Below are 18,143 nucleotides of genomic sequence, written 5' to 3' on the forward strand. Positions count from 1 at the left end.
GGTAACAGGCTGCATTGGCACTGCCGGGGCGCTGTGCTCTCCTCGTTTCCTACTTTAATAGGGACAAAGATGGGTTTAAAATTTGCAGAAATCGGAAGCAATGATAGAGAAGCTTGCTATGAGGATCTTATAATGGATATACTTTAATTTGCGTAAGCAGTGTTCACTAGACGGTTTTTGGCCTTGTTCTATTGAAGTAACCCATTTCAGTTTTATTTTGACTTCTACTTGGCAAAGCCATTTAAAGCTGCCAGTGGTTTCTGCCACAAGTCTGACTGGACCTCAGCATCCTCACCTGTAAAACGAGCCATCAGGTGACACAATGAGGGGTGTTTTTTTACCCCCTGGATAGCAGAGACCCTTCCAGGAAGCCTGGCTCTGCGAGTCTGTGTCTGCATCTGGTGGCACAGGCTGTGTTCTCCAGAAAGGTCTGCGTGGCTTCTGGAAGACGCAGAGGAGACGGTCTGGCCAGTGCTTCCCTTGAAGGTACTTACAGCCCAGTGACCACTGAACACGGTGTGGTGTGAGCTGCGCGGCTCTGGCACCGAGGTGCCTCCCTGCCACCTACTTGGGGTTCAGGGTTACTGATGTTATTACCGTTATGAGGAGAAATGAAGAGCAGGATGTACGTTATGAGTTTTTAATTCACTTTTAATAGTATAAACCTCATTTAGGTAGTAGTATTAAGCCACAACGATAATGCCACATTGAAACAGCATTTAATAAAATGCATAAAGCTAATTCATGCACTGCAATACTCTATATACAAACACAACAATGCAAATTCTTCTTCAAGACTGAAGACATTGATCAGATATAAAATTCAGTTTAAAAAGAACATGCTATTTTTTAAATGCCATCACATAAACAAAGCTGATTTCAAGCTACAGCTTTCAACAGATTTTAAACCTGGAATTAAAATGTGATGGCATAAACAATATATTCTATATTGTGAAGGGCAGAGGTTACAGAAACGGTCCCAAGAAAGTTACACCCAAATTTTCCTTTAACACACTTCTTTTAAAGGGGTTGGTAATGCAGGTACATTTTAACAGAGAGCTCTGAACTACAGGTAAAAACGATGGTTTGTACTATGAAAACTGCAGCTTTCAGGTATAAAACTAGTTGAACACTGGTTCACAAGATAACTGGGAGAACAGAGACTGTAGAAAAATACTCGAGCTCTTGAGTTGTGTGTGGCAGCAGCATTTGAGTCTGTGAGTGCTCTGGTTGTTAAAATAATTGATGACACTTTTCTAAAGAAAAGCCATTTTTTATATATTTCCAAATGTCATCCAAGTGTTAAGCTTTATCACAGTCTGTCAATTGATAAATATTGCTGAGCCTTTTTCCTAGCATGTCTCAGACATTCCTCACCCCTAAAATACTCTTAAAACTGAGAGTTTATTCCTAGACTAGTTAAGGTACATAGCCCCAAGGAGAGCTTCTGCAGATTTCCTTAGAGACTGCTAGGCCTCCACTTGTGTTTTGACTGGAGAGCCCCCTTCTATAGAGTGATTGTCACGACAGGTAAGGACGTGGGAATGGGATGCGGCCACTGAAGTTAGCAGGAGCTTTGTCACATCAAAGCCTCGGGAAGCTGAAGGCTGCACACCCGCCGTCTCACAAAGGCACCAAGGACTGTGGTCTCAACGCGCTATTTTCAAACGTTTCAATAAGCTTCGTGTTTTTTTTTTTAAGTAGCCTGTGGTGTCTGAGTTTTCGTACTTATCCAGTGATCCTTCCAGCAGGCCGGCTTTCGGCCTTCCCACCATTCAGGTCTCCTGCTTACAGGTGCGTGAGCAAGTCCTGCTGGGCCCTGGCTCCCGAGCGCGGTGTCTCGGCTTAAAGCTCGATTAACGGGGAGAGTTCATCGGAACAGACCCGGACAAGGACAGTTTGGCATCTGTAGTGTTAAGGTACATATCTGCACTAGAATGCAAGTTTTATCTGAAATTTTAAAATTTTAGAATCATAATTTAGGAATAAGGGCAGTGAATTTTATTCACATGCTACAGTTAGAGAAATAAAAGATCTGTAATTTATATGCCATAGGAGTTAGCTCAACATTCATGCTTATTTTTCAAGAATACTTGTTTTGTAGCTGTGGTAGAGAGTCCCAGAGCACGTGTGGGCGGCTTCCACCACACTGGGAGTCAGGGCCCACCACACAGGTGTTCTCTGTCTTGGGCTGAGTGCGTGACAGGCCAACACCACTCCTGCCAAGGTCCTCCCAGTTAGGCTGTAAATAGATGTGTAACAACTAGGTTACCGATCCCCACCTCGTTTTGGACACTGGGATAAACTAATGTCTTCCAGCTTCCTGGCCCTGGTGGAGGGCAGGGCCTTTCCCAGCCAGGCTCACCCCAAGGAAAATGTCAGCAAATCCATCCTGCTGAGGGACCAAGAACACCCACGTCAATGACTGTAGCAACTCTATCATAGATTCTCTGTAAAACGTAAGCGGTCTGGCTATGTGGCTACGTGTCTGTATACAGAATATACATCTATGTACACATATGCTATATACACTGTACATACAGAGAAGGTATAAACACATGTACATTCAGTCAGTCATACAAGCCTATAAATCTGTACACACAACGCCAGTGCAGGGACCCCAGGGCTGGACACACAGAAGTGCCCGCTAGGAGGAGGCACGGGTGAGGAAGCCCGGGACCCTGTGTACAAAAGACTCAGGCCGCTCTGTTGTGAGGAGAGGCTGACGCTGCAAACTGACATCAAAGTTAAGACATTTTCAGAGTCGCACAGTCAGTGGGGAAGGGAAGTGGGACCCTGGAGGATGTGGGTGGCTGCCCTGCCTTGTCGGGCCTTCCCAGGTTGGGAGGGCAGCAGCCTCCAGAGTACAGACGTGCACATCAGAAGATGTCACCTGTAGCCCCAGCGCACATAAGGCCACTCCCCCTGGCAAACGGGCAACATGCTCCTAGGCTCTCATCTGTCCTCAGGCCCTGGAATTTGGGTCCTCAGCCAAGGGCTGCCTGTGAGGCCGAGGGTAGGGTGGAAGCAAGAGTGCTCTGCTAGGCGTTCCCCCAAAGGCCAGGACAGGAGCACTGGACACCGCGAGAGCCCCACGGGCACCCGGCTCTGCCACACAACCCTCGCCAGAGGCCACGTTTAATACTGACGGGCTAGAGACCAGTGCCTCTCCAGGGCGATCACACAGCATCCAAGGGTGACTACATGAGACCAGATCCAAAAACCCGGACAGAAAGGACCCTGACCACAGCTCCTGGCAGAGGTTAGAAAATAAACGATGTAGACCCCCCTCCCCCCAAAAAACCCCACACACTTCCTTAAAAATACTTTCCAGGAACACCTTGGAAAATACCTGCTTGAGTAATTTGGTCTTTCTCTATGTCATCTTGTTATGTTACATGTAAAGAACTCCACACTTTGAACGTGTAACTGTCCCCGCTATTTGAGACGCCCCTGGAGCAGAGCCCGCATCCTCAGGAAGCAACACCGCGCGTCCATCCTCGCCTCCCTCAGGTGCCCTCGTCCCCTCTGCTCTGCGGTGGGGCCACCAGAAGGCAGGTGTGAATGGTCACTCAGATGCAGAGGGCGCGCTCTCTTCCCCGAATCAGAGTCTCACAAACTACTAACAGGTGAAGAGCCCTGTGAAAGTTGAGGCTAGGTATTGGCTTCCAGTCTCTCTAAATAATTTTTGATTTTGGGCTCTTCTTAACCAATTTGACAGGAAAGGGATGGGCCTGCTGTCAAAAGGTTTGAAATGATTAGGGGCGGTGAGAATTCAGGTTGTGTGGAACCGACTTTTAAGGAAAAGACCACTTCAAAGTAAGGCCAAGGCGATCTGGGACACTAAAGAGGAGTGTTCAGAGCCCAGAATGGTCCACTGGAGTCAGCCATCAGCAGCGTGGGGACTCGGGCGCAGGACCCAGTTAGAATCGGCGACGGGCGCAGGGCACGTGCCTATCCCAGTGTTCACTGTCTCCCCACCGCTCCCACCTTCTACTCCCAGCCTGTCTCAACAGCACCTCGGCTCAGGTCTTGGCTAAGCTGCCCTAATACCTAAGGCCACCTGAGTGTAAAGGCCTCACAGAGACAGGATGATGCCCCAGAGAGCAGGCCAGTGTTGACCTAACCATCACTGAGAGCTCAGACCTAAAAGATGTGACACAGGACAACACGTGTTCCCAGGGAGCTGCTCCAGGACCCCCAGACATGCTCCCATCAGAAATCAGGACAGACAGGCGTGCACCTCACTACGTAAGAGTGCCTCTGCGAAAGCCCTCCCAGGCAGAGATGGAGACCCACCCTGGCCACCCTTTCGGCCAGCGTCCCATCTTACTTTTGAAACTTAAGTCACTCTGAAATTAGAAAACCAAAATTGTAAGCTGGCAATATTAAATCCTTTCCATCATTTTACAATGGGTACTACACTTTTCTCTAAGACTTGCTTCAAAGCATGAACAGTAAACGATAATGAGATACAAACAGGAATATCTGTAAGTTGGAGACAGTGTTCCCACTTAATTCCCACCAATGACTCTCTAAGTGCTCCCGACGGCAACGGGGCGCCATGTGGTTCTGCCTCGAGCCCATGTGGTGGCCTGGCAACCACCTTCCCTCCCCGGCGTCACGCCACCCTGCTGCTCGTCTGCCCTGGGCCTAGGAGGGACCATCTGATCCAAAGGTTTAAGAGCTGCAAACCTGGCCTCACTGTACTTCCTTAACCTGGGCCACACACACAGCGCGGACACCTCATGCAGCCTTGCTCTGCTTCCCAGTAGAAACCTGCCGCTTGCTTACAACCAGGGGCATCTGTGAGCACTTTTCTCTAGGTAAACTTCCCAATAACTGCATTCTGTTTTAATAAAACAATGGTCACTAAGATGACTTTGGGGTTAAAGGCTGTTTTTAAGGAGCAGGCAGCCTGCCTTTTCATCCATTATCTAAAACACGCCAGGGGTCATCTGTGGACACAGCCCTGGAGGACCCCAGCGTGCCGCACCAGGAGCGTCGAGAAGCCTGCCGCCCAAGGCAGTGTGGGCCTGGAGATGCTGAGAGCCGCGCTGCATGGCCCCACCGGTTGGCTGCGGCCTGGCCAGGCGCGGGGCGTGCACCGCGGAGATGACAGCCCTCCCGGCCCTCCCCCGAAGTCTGCAGTGGGAGGCCCAACAAGTGTTCAGAAGGCCCACCTTGCACTTGCTGGGCAGACCACTCCATCTGCCGTGAGCAGCGGAAGTGATGCAGCGATGTTTTTGGTTGCCGCAGGAATTGGTGGTTGAATCCAGTTCTGAGAACCAGTCACAGAGGAGCCCGCGGAGGCCCATCACAGACCAGGGAACCCGTCAGCATGCGCTTGGGCCGAGGAAGCTTCGGCTTCAGAGCAGCACGCGTGTGCCCCCGCACCGCCACCTCCTCCACGCCTGGGGCTCGGCTGCCAGTAGCAGCGTGCGCGGTCAGGAAGGACTCCCTTGAGCAAGTGATTGTCTCCCGTACCCTACTGCATTTTCACAGAAACCATTAGCATTTCGGCAAAAGACAGACACAGTTTTCCATCTGCCCTGCACATTGGCAAGGTGTTGCTAACATTATACATTGATAGGAAGTGCTTACAAAGTGCTAGTATTATTACCCTGGTCATTAGTAGCTATCCCAAGGACACTGTAATATATACACACATACCGTTCTCTTCGGTTCTTTTAGTTTTAATACTAGTCTCTGACATTATAAAACTTTGCTTTTGTTTTTTGCCCTTTGAGAATTTCTGGATACAAATTGAGTTAAAAGATTGTTTAAAAATCTGTTGCTTCATCAAAAGGCATTAAAACATCTCTTACGGCAGGAGCGGATCCTACGAGTCTTTTAGTGGCTACTGTCTGGGACTAACAGATGCGGAGAAGCCAGGTGGGAACAGCTAACATATGGAGTATTTGCACATACCACAACACCACTACTCTACGGTCTGTGTCTCAGCGGCCCCGGCGCTCCTCGGCAGGGCGGGCTGTGCGCTATAGGCTGGCTCCGGTGATCTGGCCGTTATACTCCGCTGTCTCCATCTTGAGGATGTAGGGGATGATGCTGTCTATCGAAACGTTGCCAATGAGGCCAGTAAAAAACAGCTCTTCCGTTATGCTGGAACTCATCAGCCGGAGCGCCGGCAGGCGGACGAGAATGCGGGCCAACCTGTAAGAGGGGGGTCGTCAGAGGGGGCGGGGTTGCGCACTCCAGGCTTCACCCAGACAGGGCCTGTCTGCAGCCCTCGGGACCGAACCAAACCGCCAGTGTCTGCTCGTGCTTTCCTGATTTCAACAGTCGCTCTTGCAGGACTTTATCGTGCGTGCAATGGTGATGTACAAATATGTTCCCTTCTTTGTTTATAACAACTCTCCCCAACCCCACCAAAAAAACCCTGGCAACCTGTTAATGAAGGTAGGTTAAACTAACCTTTCGAATCACTACACACGTTGAGGAGGAGAATCGAAGTCTATATTCACTGATAAGAATTGCATGACACACAGCTGAATAGAAGCTTAACAGTGGGATGTGCACCAGCAGGACTCATGTTTGGACGTGTGTGTGAGTAAAGGACTCAGAAGGACAGTCACCAAAATGCTAACTGTTGACCTCTGGGTATTGGGATTTTAAGAGATTTTTATCAATTAAAACCTTTTCTGTGTTGCTCTAATTTCCAGTGTTCATTTAGCATTGTGATTAAAAGGAAAGCAGTAAGATGTTTATTCTGAAGGAGCCCCAGGAAGGCACACCACGGCCCTGTCCTGCAGCTCCCTGGACGGGCCAGTCCACCGGCAGCGCCCAGAGGGGCGGGCGCTGGGACGCTGTGCTGCAGGGCACTTTCATCAGGAGGGAAATGGTGGAGAAGCTGTGGCATCTCCTCAGCCACGGAAAACGACTTAAAGAATATATACATACTTGCTGAATATTAAGTGAAAAAGATGCTAGTACAAAATGGATCTTGCTTTGGCAAAAGCTGTGTCTGGCCATGGCAGCGTGCCTAAAGCAGGAGCAGGCTCTCTGCCAGCCAGGCTGGGCAGAGGTCCCTGGGGCCCAAACATGATAAGCTTGCACTTGAATAAAGGAATTTTTAAAATACAAATTTACGCAGGGAGTGGATGATTATTTTGTACAACCCAGTTGCGTGCTGTTGGGGTCGGATTTGGTTTCTGTCAATGGACTCCTGTGTCAAGCGCTCTAGCTAGCACCGTCTCCTCAGTGCGTGGGGAGCCAGGGACAGAGCTGCTGACTCTTCTGGACTCGGGGGCGGTCCCTGTGAGAACTCATGTCTCACAGGCACTGTTAGCCCCAAACAAGAGGACGACTCCCAACCCCAGGTCTCGCCCACAGTCACCCAGCAACACTGGGACGGCCTGGGCTTCCTGATCCTCCGCACTCTACTGTCACCGAGAAAACGCAAGAATTAAAGTGTGATCGAACGGAGGCTCTACCGGGCTGCCAGAAGTGGAAGGCCAACGTAACTGATATCTGCAGCTAGGTCCAGCCTCGCCCCCGTCTTGCCCGTGTGCCTCACCGGTAGGTGTCTTCCGAGTAGGTTTTCTGAACGTAGTCCTGCAGCTCCATCTGCGCCTTTTCTTGGAATTTTTCAATCTGGCTTGTGCTGGTCAAACCTGGATGATCTGAAGGAAGAAAAGGACGGCAGATTGCCCTCTGTGTATTTGGAAAGCCTCACGTGCAGACTTCTTAGTACTTCTTTTTAATCACACTTCTGACAGACTCCTCAAGTGCAACAGACTGAGCTCTGGGGGCTGGTCTAGGTCAGAGACTGCTGCTAGAACGCTGGTCCCTCCTCTGCTCTGCCGAGACCTGCAGGTTCCCCGGGTGCCCGGCCCCAAGTAGTCACACCAGCCTCCGCGGTCCCACTGGGGTTGGCTCTAGACCCGTGACTTCCTACCTACTCTAGGAAACACATACAGAATCGGGAGTCACCATCTGCTTTCTAGACACGCCAACATGTAGTGTCTCCCGTTCAGTCAGCTATTTCCTCGTTCCCGAGTAGGAGGCTGGCAGGTGTGGGGTGGAGAGGGTAAGCTGGGGCCTCTCAGGAGGCTCGAATGGCCACGGGCAGTGAGCAAGGCTGGCCGCGGCCACTTACTCTCACCCGCAGCTCCGCTGCCTCTTCGCTGTGACCAGCCTGTCGGCGTGCCCTGCAGCTGCTGCCCTGCAGAGACTGCAGGTGAACGTGGGCAGGGTGCATCTGTGCTGGAGTATGTGCTAACACAGCGAAACCTTGGCGAGAGCACAGCCGGCAGAGGGCAGTGGCTGGGGGCTAGCTGTCCCGTGGTAGCCACAGGGGATTGGTTCTGGGACCCGCCCCCAGATCCCCTGCTGTCCTTTACGTCGAACGTGCATGTAACCTACACATCTGTCCGTATACTTTTAAATCCCCTCTATATTACTTCCGTTGGAGAAGGAAATAGCAGCCCACCCCAGTGTTCTTGCCTGGAGAATCCCAGGGACGGGGGAGCCTGGTGGGCTGCCGTCTATGGGGTCGCACAGAGTTGGACACGACTGAAGCGACTTAGCAGCAGCAGCATATTACTTTCGAACTCCTGGAACATTTTTTTCCTTTTGTTTTTTTGGCCACAAAGAATGTAGAAACTTAGTTCCCCAACCAGAGACTGAAACCGGGCGCCCTGCACTGGAAGCTCGGAGTCTCAACCACTGGACGGCCAGGGGCGGCCCTTGAGTATTTCTGATTTGTGGTTGGCTGAATCCACCAGTGTGGAACCCGTGGGTACAAAAGGCTAAATGTTACTCAGTTTTGTAAGCTGTGGTCTCATTTGGCCAATGAGATACAAATGATCCTATCTGTTAGGATTCAAATGACGTCTATTGAACATAGGAACTTACTACAACATTGGGACTATAAAAACAATTGTAACAAATGTCCTGTTGACGTTAGCAGTCAGCAAAGCACACGTGCTGTGGGAACAGTCGGGCACGTGGGGCTCTACGCTGCTGGCAGCCTGGCAACATGCCCGTGTGCGAACTATCAGTAGCTCAGGTGGGAACCCGCCGCGAGTGACCACCGCATATCTTACCGGGGCTAAAGAGAACTATAGCTTTAAGGTATGCATACTCATAGCCGTCTATATCCAGTCTCGCCATACTGTTACAGAACTCCTGGAGCTTCCAGATGTGCTCCATGACTTGCTTTATCCGGTCTCCAGAAAGTTTATCTAGAAATCAACACAGACATCCTCTGAGAAAGGCTGGTGAGAACAGTAAAGGAGCTAGGTTCTTGGAGGGACACAGATTGGAATAAAGGAGAGAATTTCACTTTTAAATGAAAAATCAGTTATCTCAAGAGCCCCGTTTTCTAGCTGTAGGGGAGGTGGCTGTAGGCACCCACACTCTGCTCCGCTGTGTCCCCACCACCCCGCCCCCGGACAGCGACTCTCCCTGGGCAGCCCTGTGGCCCGCACGTGCTGAGGCCCACATGCCAGATCCCATCAAGATCAGTTCTTTCTAAGTCTCAGCAGGCACTGAATAAACATGTGCCGACCTGAACACCTTGGCATTTTTTAGTTGCTACAACAGTTTCGTTTACTGTCTGGTTTAGTCTTCATGACAGTGTCTTGCTGAAGGTAGTGTTATGTTCAGTTAGAAATAAAACTAAAGCTCATTTGTGAACAAATCTAAAACTCTATAAAATGCAACAGGTTATAAAAGTTACCTCTATGTAACTTCTGAAGAAGTAACTAGGAACACGAAGGTGTGACTAGGCGCCTCCAGCACCAGGACGCCCAGCGAGGAGGGTGGCCGGCTCCAGCTCGGCGGCAGGTGTGACGCGCAGGGTCAGCCTAGACCCTGGGCAGCGCGGGCACCCGACAGTCTTCAGGGTGCCGCGGGCACACAGCACGCAGGGACCACACAGGCTGCTTCCGAGCCCTGACGCGGCCCCGACCTCACGGTGCGCCCCGCGCCCACCCACGCCCTGCGTGGGTGCCGTGGACCCGGGCCTGTGCCCCAGGGCCCAGCCCTCCCTGGGACCTGGTCTCCCACACGCAACCCCGAGGAACAGTTTCTAATCCACAGGGTCCTGAGGGTTTGTGAGCTGCATCAAAGGGTAACCTGTCCATGAACATCAAGACAGAGATGGTGACTACTCTGAAAACAGCACAGAATGTCTGCATCAGAACTCAGCACCTTTTCCCTTTCATCTTTGTTACAGTAAAAGCAGCAGCCGGGTAGGAATTTAAACACTAAAACCGGTGGCGACGTGAACGCCCCTCAGCCCTGGGCGGCACTGGGATAGGCTGGCCCTACCTTCCTGGATGCTGTTCTGCAGGTGGTTGACGATGGCAGCCAGGATGGTGGAGAGGCTCATGACCTGGGCGCACTGGGCCAGGCCGAGGGTGAAGAGCTCGTTCCAACAGGCCCGCACCAGGCTGGTGTTGCAGTCCTGCCTGGGGACACAGAGGCGGGCTGGGTGTGGGGCCACTGCCCCTGCCCCAAGCCCTGCACACCCCACCCAAGTCCCGTCGGCGTGCGTGTGCCAGAGGCCTCTGGAGGGCTCAGGCCTGCTCTCCACGAACGCCGTGTCCACACGATGCCTCGCCTGAAGTCCCTCTGAGGACAGACGACTCTCTCAGCAGCCCTGGGTGGGGCTGGCCCCAGAGGCTGCAGCGACCAAGGGGAGCTCCCAAGGCTAGAGACATGTCGCTGCCCAGGGAGGGGTGGGTCTCCACTCAGGACAGCGCGAGTAAGGCCCCCTGAGACCCTGCCTCAAGACTCGGGGACAACTGCCTTCCGTCCACTCCGTCCCTGCTCCGGCAGCACGCCCGAGGTGCGTGGAGGAGGCGCAGTAAAGGTTGGGGGATGACACAGCCCTGGCAGCCAAGGTGGTCTCTTGCCACCAGTCTGCTTACTGTATTCATTCACAGAGGAACACACTGGAAGGGCCCTCAGACCCCTTCCGGGCCGTTTCTGGAGCCGGGGAGGTCCTGCCAGGGACACAGAGAGGAAGAGCCACTCACCCGAGGGCCTGGAAGGCGGGGATGGACCTGGCCCAGTGCATGGAGAGGAAGAGCAGGCGTGAGGCCGACTCGCAGATGTAGTGCACGTTGAGGTACTCGGGCATCGGGCTGGGCATCGTGAGCTGCAGGAGAGGGCACACGGCCCGGGGCCTGTCAGCACCCAGCCCTGTACAGACCCTCTCGGGAGGCGGGCCCACCCAGTGAGCTGGGGTCTGACGGGCCTGGAGAGCGGGGGGACAGGGCCCAGCTCATCCACAAGGACGCGCTCCCTGACGCTGCCTCCCGGCACTGGTTCTCAGCAGTTCCACTCTGAGCTGCAGGTTCAAGTCTAAGTCCAGAGGGAACGGGCGGGCAGGGACTGGCAGGCGGTGTCAGGGAACAGCGAGGCAGAGCAGAGCACAACCCAGGGGGCCAGGCTGGGCCCCAGGAGCCCCTCTGTCCCAGAAGGGCTTGAATGCCTCTGCAGCTGGAGTCCCCCCAGGGACCCTTGCCCTTCGATCCCTGGGCAACGGCGGGCAAGGACTCACGAGTTCATTCTAGCGAAGAATACTGGAGAACTAAAGACTCACTCTGCAGACCTCGAGACTAGGGGCTCAGGGAGCCTGGGAGTATCCTCAAGAGAGACGTGAGGCTCGGGAAGTGAGTGCAGAGGGGGGCCCTGGGGACCTGACCAGCCTCCAAGCGTATGTGAGAGCTACTTTCGGTGGCCCCAGCGGGCAGGAGGGCAGGCCCAAGAGCTGGGAACAATGCCTGTGGGAGCCAAGGGCCTGCCTAAGCTGATGCTGGAGCCAGGCTGTCCTGGGAGGGTGGACGGCAGGGCAGCCTGCCTTGGCCTGTCCTGGCAGCGACAGGAGGCCACACCAGCCTCAGGGTCAGCGGCAGAGCCAGATGGCCAGGCGAGCAAAGACGGGCGAGAAGGCTGCCACCACCTGGACGGGCTCACTTCCAGGTCTGGTTTTTAACCGCGGCAGGCAGGCGGAAGCCCTCACCTTAAATGTGACGTGAGTGTCTGAGAGGAGGGGGCCCTCGACCTCAATGATGGGCGTGGACTGGTCTCTGCTGATGACATGGATGCCCCCGCCGCCGCTGCCGTCGATCCCGTCCGCCAGGCTCGGAGGCGAGGCGCTGTCTGTGGTGTTAAGTGCCTTTGCCAAGGTATCAAATGCCCTGCGAGCAGAAAGGGAGCAAGCACGTGCTGTAAGTCCACTTCCAGGAGCAGCGCTCTAGCTGAGACATCCTTTAGGAAAACAGCCCAGCAGGAAGAGATAGTTACCTCTGCCTGAGAGGAGCAGCAGCGGCCGCCATGCGTGTCTCCCCAGGGTCTCAGACACTAAGCTAGATGTTATTTGTTCTCACACATAATTTTTGTTTTTCAGAACTACTCTCCAAGGTATAATTCCCTCCATCTCAGAGATGTGAAAGCTAACTTTGCCAAGACTACCAGGAGTTAAGTGGTAGAACTGGAATTTGGCCTAGCTCACATTCCGCCCTCTTTCCACCGGATCCAGACTGGCATCTTCTACCAGACCACAAGGGAACCTGAGGACCGCTGCCCCTGAGTGGCCCCCGCGTGGCCTGGCCTGACGGGCAGGAGTGGCAGGTCCAGCCGCCTGGTGCCATCTCACCGCCGGCTGTGGGGAGTGCACCCTGGCAGGGGGCACAGGCGTCCAGCCGCCTGGTGCCATCTCACCGCAGTATCTGTCCACCCTGAGGGCTCTGTCTCAGCTCTGGACTCACCGCTTGAGAAAATCAGGCTAAAGCACAAGCGAGAAAGGCACTGCGCTACTGACGTTTAGGTCCAGTAAACAGTGGCAGGCATGCTTGGACTCGTGAGCTTCCCCTGAATTACTCAGTCTCCTTTATCATCTGGAATGAAGTTTTCAGACTGTTTTGTATCACGTAACCTGAACAGGTCCACATCCCCATAGTTAAAACGAAGAATCAGACATGCAGGGACCTGTGACAGTTCTGCAATCCGCCATTAAATACGGGGTAGGCACCCAGTGCTGCCCCACCCTCGCAAAGCGTAACTGTGTGTTGGGAGGCCTCCGCTCTGGCTCCGTACCGAGTGATCTCACTTGCAGACTGGTCCTCCGGCTGCGTTTCTGCAGTGTCACCGTTGTTAAGGGGTCCACTGAGGTTGGCGAGGGAAGTGACTACATTTGCCAGTGTGCCCAGGGCTCCCTGGCTTGTTTCAGCCTGTTAACCAGAAAACAGTGATATTAAAGATGAACATATACACGTGCCTCTCAGGAAAGTGAAGGTATCATTTTGTTTTAAAAGCAGCTTCTACGGAGGTGTGACTACAGTGGGCAGTGAGAGGAAGTGCTCTTGGTAATCAAACACTTCTGCATCTGGACTGTGATGGCAGTTACACAAACCTACACCCAGGTAAACTGACAGACAAGGGACAGACAAGGTGACACTCAGACAAGCTGGTGTCGCCAAAGCTTAAACCTTTGTGCTTCAAAAGGTTATCGGTAAAGTAAAAAGACAACTCTCCTCCCACACACAAAAGACAACCCACAAAACGGGAGGAACTTTTTGCAAATTATACATCTGATGATGGTCTAGTAGCCAGAATAGCTAAAGAACTCTAACAGCTCAATAACAGGAAGACAAATAAGCTAGTTAAAAAAAAAAAAAAAAAAAAAAAAAAGCAAATAAAAACCACAGTGAAATGTCACATCACACCCACTAGGATGGTCACAGTCAAAAGACATATAATGTCGAGTGCTGGCAAGGACGCGGGGGCAGCGGGAGGAACAAAGTGCACAGCTGCTGGAGAACAGCCTGGCAGTTCCTCAAAAATGTAAACGTACAGCTGTCACCCGACCACAGCGATTCCGTTCCTAGGCACGTATGTAAGAAAAGTTAAAATACACGTGCACAAACACTTGTACACAACGTTCACAGCAGCATTACTCCTAAGAGGGAAAAAGCAGAAACAACGCAACGTTCATCAGCTGCCGAATGGATAAACCACACGACACGTTATTTAACGGCACTGAGGAGGCCGCGACACGGTGAACCTTGAGAACATTACGCCACAAGCGCAGCCAGTCCCAAAGGCACGTGCCCCACGGCTCCCTCTATACGCAAGGCCCAGTACGGACAAGACCACAGGCAGAAGCACACGAGCGGCTGCAGGGCTGAGAGTGGGAGAAGGGGCAGTGACTGCTAGTGGGTTCAGGCTTTCTGTCTGGGGTGACGGAATGCTCTAGAATTAGTAGGAACAGCTGTAACAATTTTGTTAATATACTGAAAACCACGAATTACATGCTCAAAGGGTAAATTTTTCTGGTGTGTGAATTAATATCTCAATTTTTTAAAAAAGAAAGCCAAAAAAAAAAACCAACCATAAATCAAGGTACATAAGTAAAAACGTCTGCTGTATCGGGATCACACTCGTGAAAGAGCAGAATCAGTGGAAAAGATCATAAACAGAAAAGTGATCAAAAATCACAGAACCACCACGTAACAGAACATGGATCTGATCTCTCTCATGTGAACACAGCATGTCACAGGTACGCTGCAGAGTGAGAGAGACCCCACGCCTGGGCCCGTACCGTGAGCTGCCCACGGTCCTGAGCTACTTACTGCTCTGCAGGACGCAGCCCCGTGGAGAGGAGGCGAAGGGAGCATGGGTCTCGGTGGTATTTGAGATACCGTTACTTTTATTCAGAGTAAATGATTTTGAATGTATAATTATTTGATAGGAAAGAGCTTCCCAGTCAGCTCCTGAGAACACCTGCCCTCAGGGGCTCTGCGGTGCCCCTGGGGCGGGCCCTGCAGGGCGGGCGCGCTGGGCCGCCTGTCCTCACGGTGCTTCACTCCTGCTGCCCAGCTGACTCCGAGCCGTTAGCGGTTAGAGTGGGCGCTGCACGCTTCATGGACCTGACCTCCTCAAGGTTCCCGTCGCCCCTGCCTGGTGGGCACCTGCTCTGCACCGGCCTCTGTGTGGGTGGCACATGGGACGGGGTGCTGTCCTTGGCCATCGGGAGTTCGGGGCGCTCGGGCCCTACTTCCTGCTCCTGGTGTGCCCGCCCCTCTGCCCAGGCGGTCAGTCATGCCCCACCCGTCTGCCGGGCGAAGGCCACGCGCCTGGGGAGACGGCTCAGCGGCGCCCGAGGCCACGAGGCCGACCGCCCTGCGGGAGACGGTCAGAGCAGGCAGCGGGCCTCAGTGGCCCTCAGTCCTCGTCCCCTTCCCCTAGCCCCAAGAGGACGCCCTGGGACGCACTGCGTGTGCCTGAGCAGACGGGGCCCGGCTGTGGCCCTGAGGGGCAGAGCAAGGCCGGCACTGTCCCCGAGGGGCTCCTTCCAGAGCAGCGCCTCGGGCTCAGTGCAGCTGCTGCCCCGTCACTTGGCCTGTGTCGGGGACCACAGGCCATAGACACAGTGGGCTCCCTTGCCAGGATAAAGCCCTCTCCTCAGTCTCCTCCCCAGGAGGCAGCCAGTGTCTATGTCTCAGGGTGACAACCGTCTGGGTCTGCACACTGGGTTCCCGCAGTTGCCCCGCTCTGTCCCTGTCAGCCCTGGCGGGACTTCTTCCTGTGGTCGCCTACTACAGAGGAACTGGGGGCTGCTGCCAGAGGCCGTCTTAGGAGAGGCAGCGCTTCCCCAGCCGGCCGGCAGTCTGCCCAAGTGCATTACCGGCGGAGAGACCTCAGAAGAAAAGAGACCACAGAACATTCGCCAAGGAGAACGCTAGCTCCTGACGTGCTGTGACCATGAGCAGCCCACAGCACGGCTGTACCCAGGACACGGAGGTGCGGAGTGCACACCCTCCACCCTGAAGCTGTGAGCAGCGTGCGCGTCAGAGCGCCCGCGTGGAGACAGAAGCAGGAAGGGCGCGAGCGGGACATCACCTTGCAGTCCGTGGCCAGGAGAACCGTTCCGTCCTCACGGATCAAAGGCTGCTGGATGTTCACAAGCATCCCTGGATCAAGAAGACCTGTTTGTCTAGTTAAGACATAAAGAAACCCAGAGTAGCTTCCAGTGTTTAGTGCAGAGTTCACACTGCACTGACCCTGTGCATCTGCGGGCCAGGCCGGAGGACGCGCTCGCTCGCTCACTCGGCGCCAGCGAGCCGCCAGCCCTGCTCTGCAAGGAGACGCGCCTGGAGCCGGGCCTGCCCGAGACAGGACGTGGACACGCCTCTCGGCTCTCCCAGCGCTGCCACCTGATCTCGGAGCACCAGCAGGGCATTCCCAACCCTGGGGCGCGCCACAGTACAAAACAGGGCTTCTCGTTTCCCTCTGCTCCTTTAAAGTTAGGTTTGAGAGATCGCACTAAAAACAACGTGTCACTGACCCGTGGTGCTGCCCAGACCACACCTGGGTCTCACGCCTTTTATCTCTACTGCAAGAGCCCCGATCCTGACTCACGGAACAGCCGTTTTCCTGCATGAACGATGCCTGAACTACAGCACGTAATCCGAGCCCCTGAGACAGGAAGCTCTGACCCCATCCTGGACCCCTCCTGAGCCCAGCCCCCGAGGGCCCATCCAGGGTTGTGACTGCAGCGGCTCCAACTAGGTGGCCGAGGCCCGAAGGTGGGGCCATCAGCCCCCCACAAGGATCACCTGCACCACCCACGTCAGCTCCAGGGCCCCCCAGGCTGTTCACAGGCACTGACCTCGCCCCATCCTTCTCGGCCACGAACGTCGGCGTGGCTATCAGAGGACTCCGCAGGTCCTTCCGGATGTAGATCTTCTCAGTGGACGCAGCACAATTGCTTGGTTTCTCCCGCTGCACGTCAAAGGGTTTCCGTTCACTCTGCACAGCTTAAGTGACAACAGAAACACCTGTGTTGAGAAGAAAGCGCCACACCAACAAAAGCCACTCCCTCTGCGGGAGGTGGGGTTCCCCTGGGCTGAGCCCGCTGCTGTGGGGATGATAAGCTCCGTGGCAGACACGCCTGGCCCAGCTTCCACTGGAGACTCTCGCTGCTCACAGGACTCTCTCCCGGGGGAGAAACAGCCCCTCAGGTGGGCCCAACAGAGCCGCCCACCCCCCTGGGGCGGAGGATGCACCCTAACGCCCGGCTCCAGCCAGGACAGCTTCCGCCACCTGCCAGCGGGGGTCACACCAGCAGCCTCTCCCTTCGGCGTCTGGCACGAGTGCATGCACACGTGCCAGAAACAACGGAAGAGAACAGACCTTCACAGGGAAAGAAAAGGGGAGGCAGACGCAGCAAGACAAGGGCGCTACTTCACAGGCAGGGATCTGAGGCTCAGAGGGCATGTGCCGTGCCCAGGCCCCCCAGCTCCCGGGGCAGGGCCGGGGCTGCCTTCTCTCGGCTTCACCCCAAAGCCTGTGTCTGCTCCCCACACACGCACGCTGGCTCCCGCATTTCGGGAAAGATTTCACTGTGGAAACTGACCCTGCCCAGCAGCGGCGCCGCCGCACCACCGAGCTGACCCAAAGGGTGAACCGGAATGAAGCCCCAGGGGGCACGGTTGTCTTGGCGTACTCAAAGGCCACGCACCGAGACCTCATTCTCCCCTCTTGTTAACGCGTGTGGGTGTGAGCCCTGCTACTCACACTCCATTTTCATGCCCATCTCCAGGCACTTCTTCAGCCGGCAGAACTGGCAGCGGTTCCGGTGGTGTTTGTTGATGATGCAGTCCTGGCTGCTCCGGCAGCTGTAGGTCAGGTTTTTCCTCACGCTCCTTTTGAAGAAACCTTTGCAGCCTTCGCAGCTGACAGCCCCATAGTGGCGGCCTGAGAGAGGAAGGGACATCTGTGGGCCTGCTGTGTGGGCTCCCATGCTGGCAGCCACAGGCCAACTGCGGGCCCCCAGGCCTACACGTCCTCCTCCCACCTTCAGAGGAGCCTGCGAGGCCACGACGGAGGCCGCAAGCTCGGACATGGTACCCGGCACTGGCAGATGGCGTGCCCAAGCTCGGCTCCCGTCAGAGGCCGTGGAGAGGGCTGGGTGGGCAGCCTGGCTGGGAACCCTCAGCTCCGCTGTCCTGCTGGGAGCAGCGCGGAGCTGACAGCAGCCTGCGCTTCCTCAGCCCCCGGGGTCTCGGTCCACATTCACTCCCTCTGTGAGTCCCGTCCTGGCTGCAGACGAACCTGGGGGCGGGGGCGGGAGGGGGTGTGACCAGAGGACGCGGTGTGGGGGCTGT

The 18,143-nt window shown here is 54.7% G+C and overlaps 1 protein-coding gene across 7 annotated transcripts in view; it reads right to left on the reverse strand.

Annotated features, from left to right (window-relative positions):
* Nucleotides 1-1,320: 1,320 nt before the first annotated feature.
* NR2C2 (nuclear receptor subfamily 2 group C member 2) overlaps nucleotides 1,321-18,143 on the reverse strand; it is a 113,218-nt gene continuing 96,395 nt past the window's right edge. For 6 of the 7 annotated variants that reach the window (XM_070359303.1, XM_070359298.1, XM_070359301.1 and 3 more), the window contains 10 exons: nucleotides 17,554-17,733; nucleotides 16,646-16,793; nucleotides 15,877-15,970; nucleotides 13,072-13,205; nucleotides 11,996-12,173; nucleotides 11,007-11,128; nucleotides 10,297-10,436; nucleotides 9,069-9,206; nucleotides 7,538-7,643; nucleotides 1,321-6,174 (listed from right to left, as the gene is read on the reverse strand). In XM_070359303.1, the coding sequence (XP_070215404.1) occupies nucleotides 6,000-6,174; nucleotides 7,538-7,643; nucleotides 9,069-9,206; nucleotides 10,297-10,436; nucleotides 11,007-11,128; nucleotides 11,996-12,173; nucleotides 13,072-13,205; nucleotides 15,877-15,970; nucleotides 16,646-16,793; nucleotides 17,554-17,733 (1,415 nt within the window). In that variant the 3' untranslated portion in view covers nucleotides 1,321-5,999. The remainder of the gene's footprint in view (nucleotides 6,175-7,537; nucleotides 7,644-9,068; nucleotides 9,207-10,296; nucleotides 10,437-11,006; nucleotides 11,129-11,995; nucleotides 12,174-13,071; nucleotides 13,206-15,876; nucleotides 15,971-16,645; nucleotides 16,794-17,553; nucleotides 17,734-18,143) is intronic. The other variant, XR_011461895.1, reaches the window with a different exon arrangement.

This window comes from Bos mutus, chromosome 22 (genome assembly GCF_027580195.1).
Source record: "Bos mutus isolate GX-2022 chromosome 22, NWIPB_WYAK_1.1, whole genome shotgun sequence".
Classification (NCBI taxonomy): Eukaryota; Metazoa; Chordata; class Mammalia; order Artiodactyla; family Bovidae; genus Bos; species Bos mutus.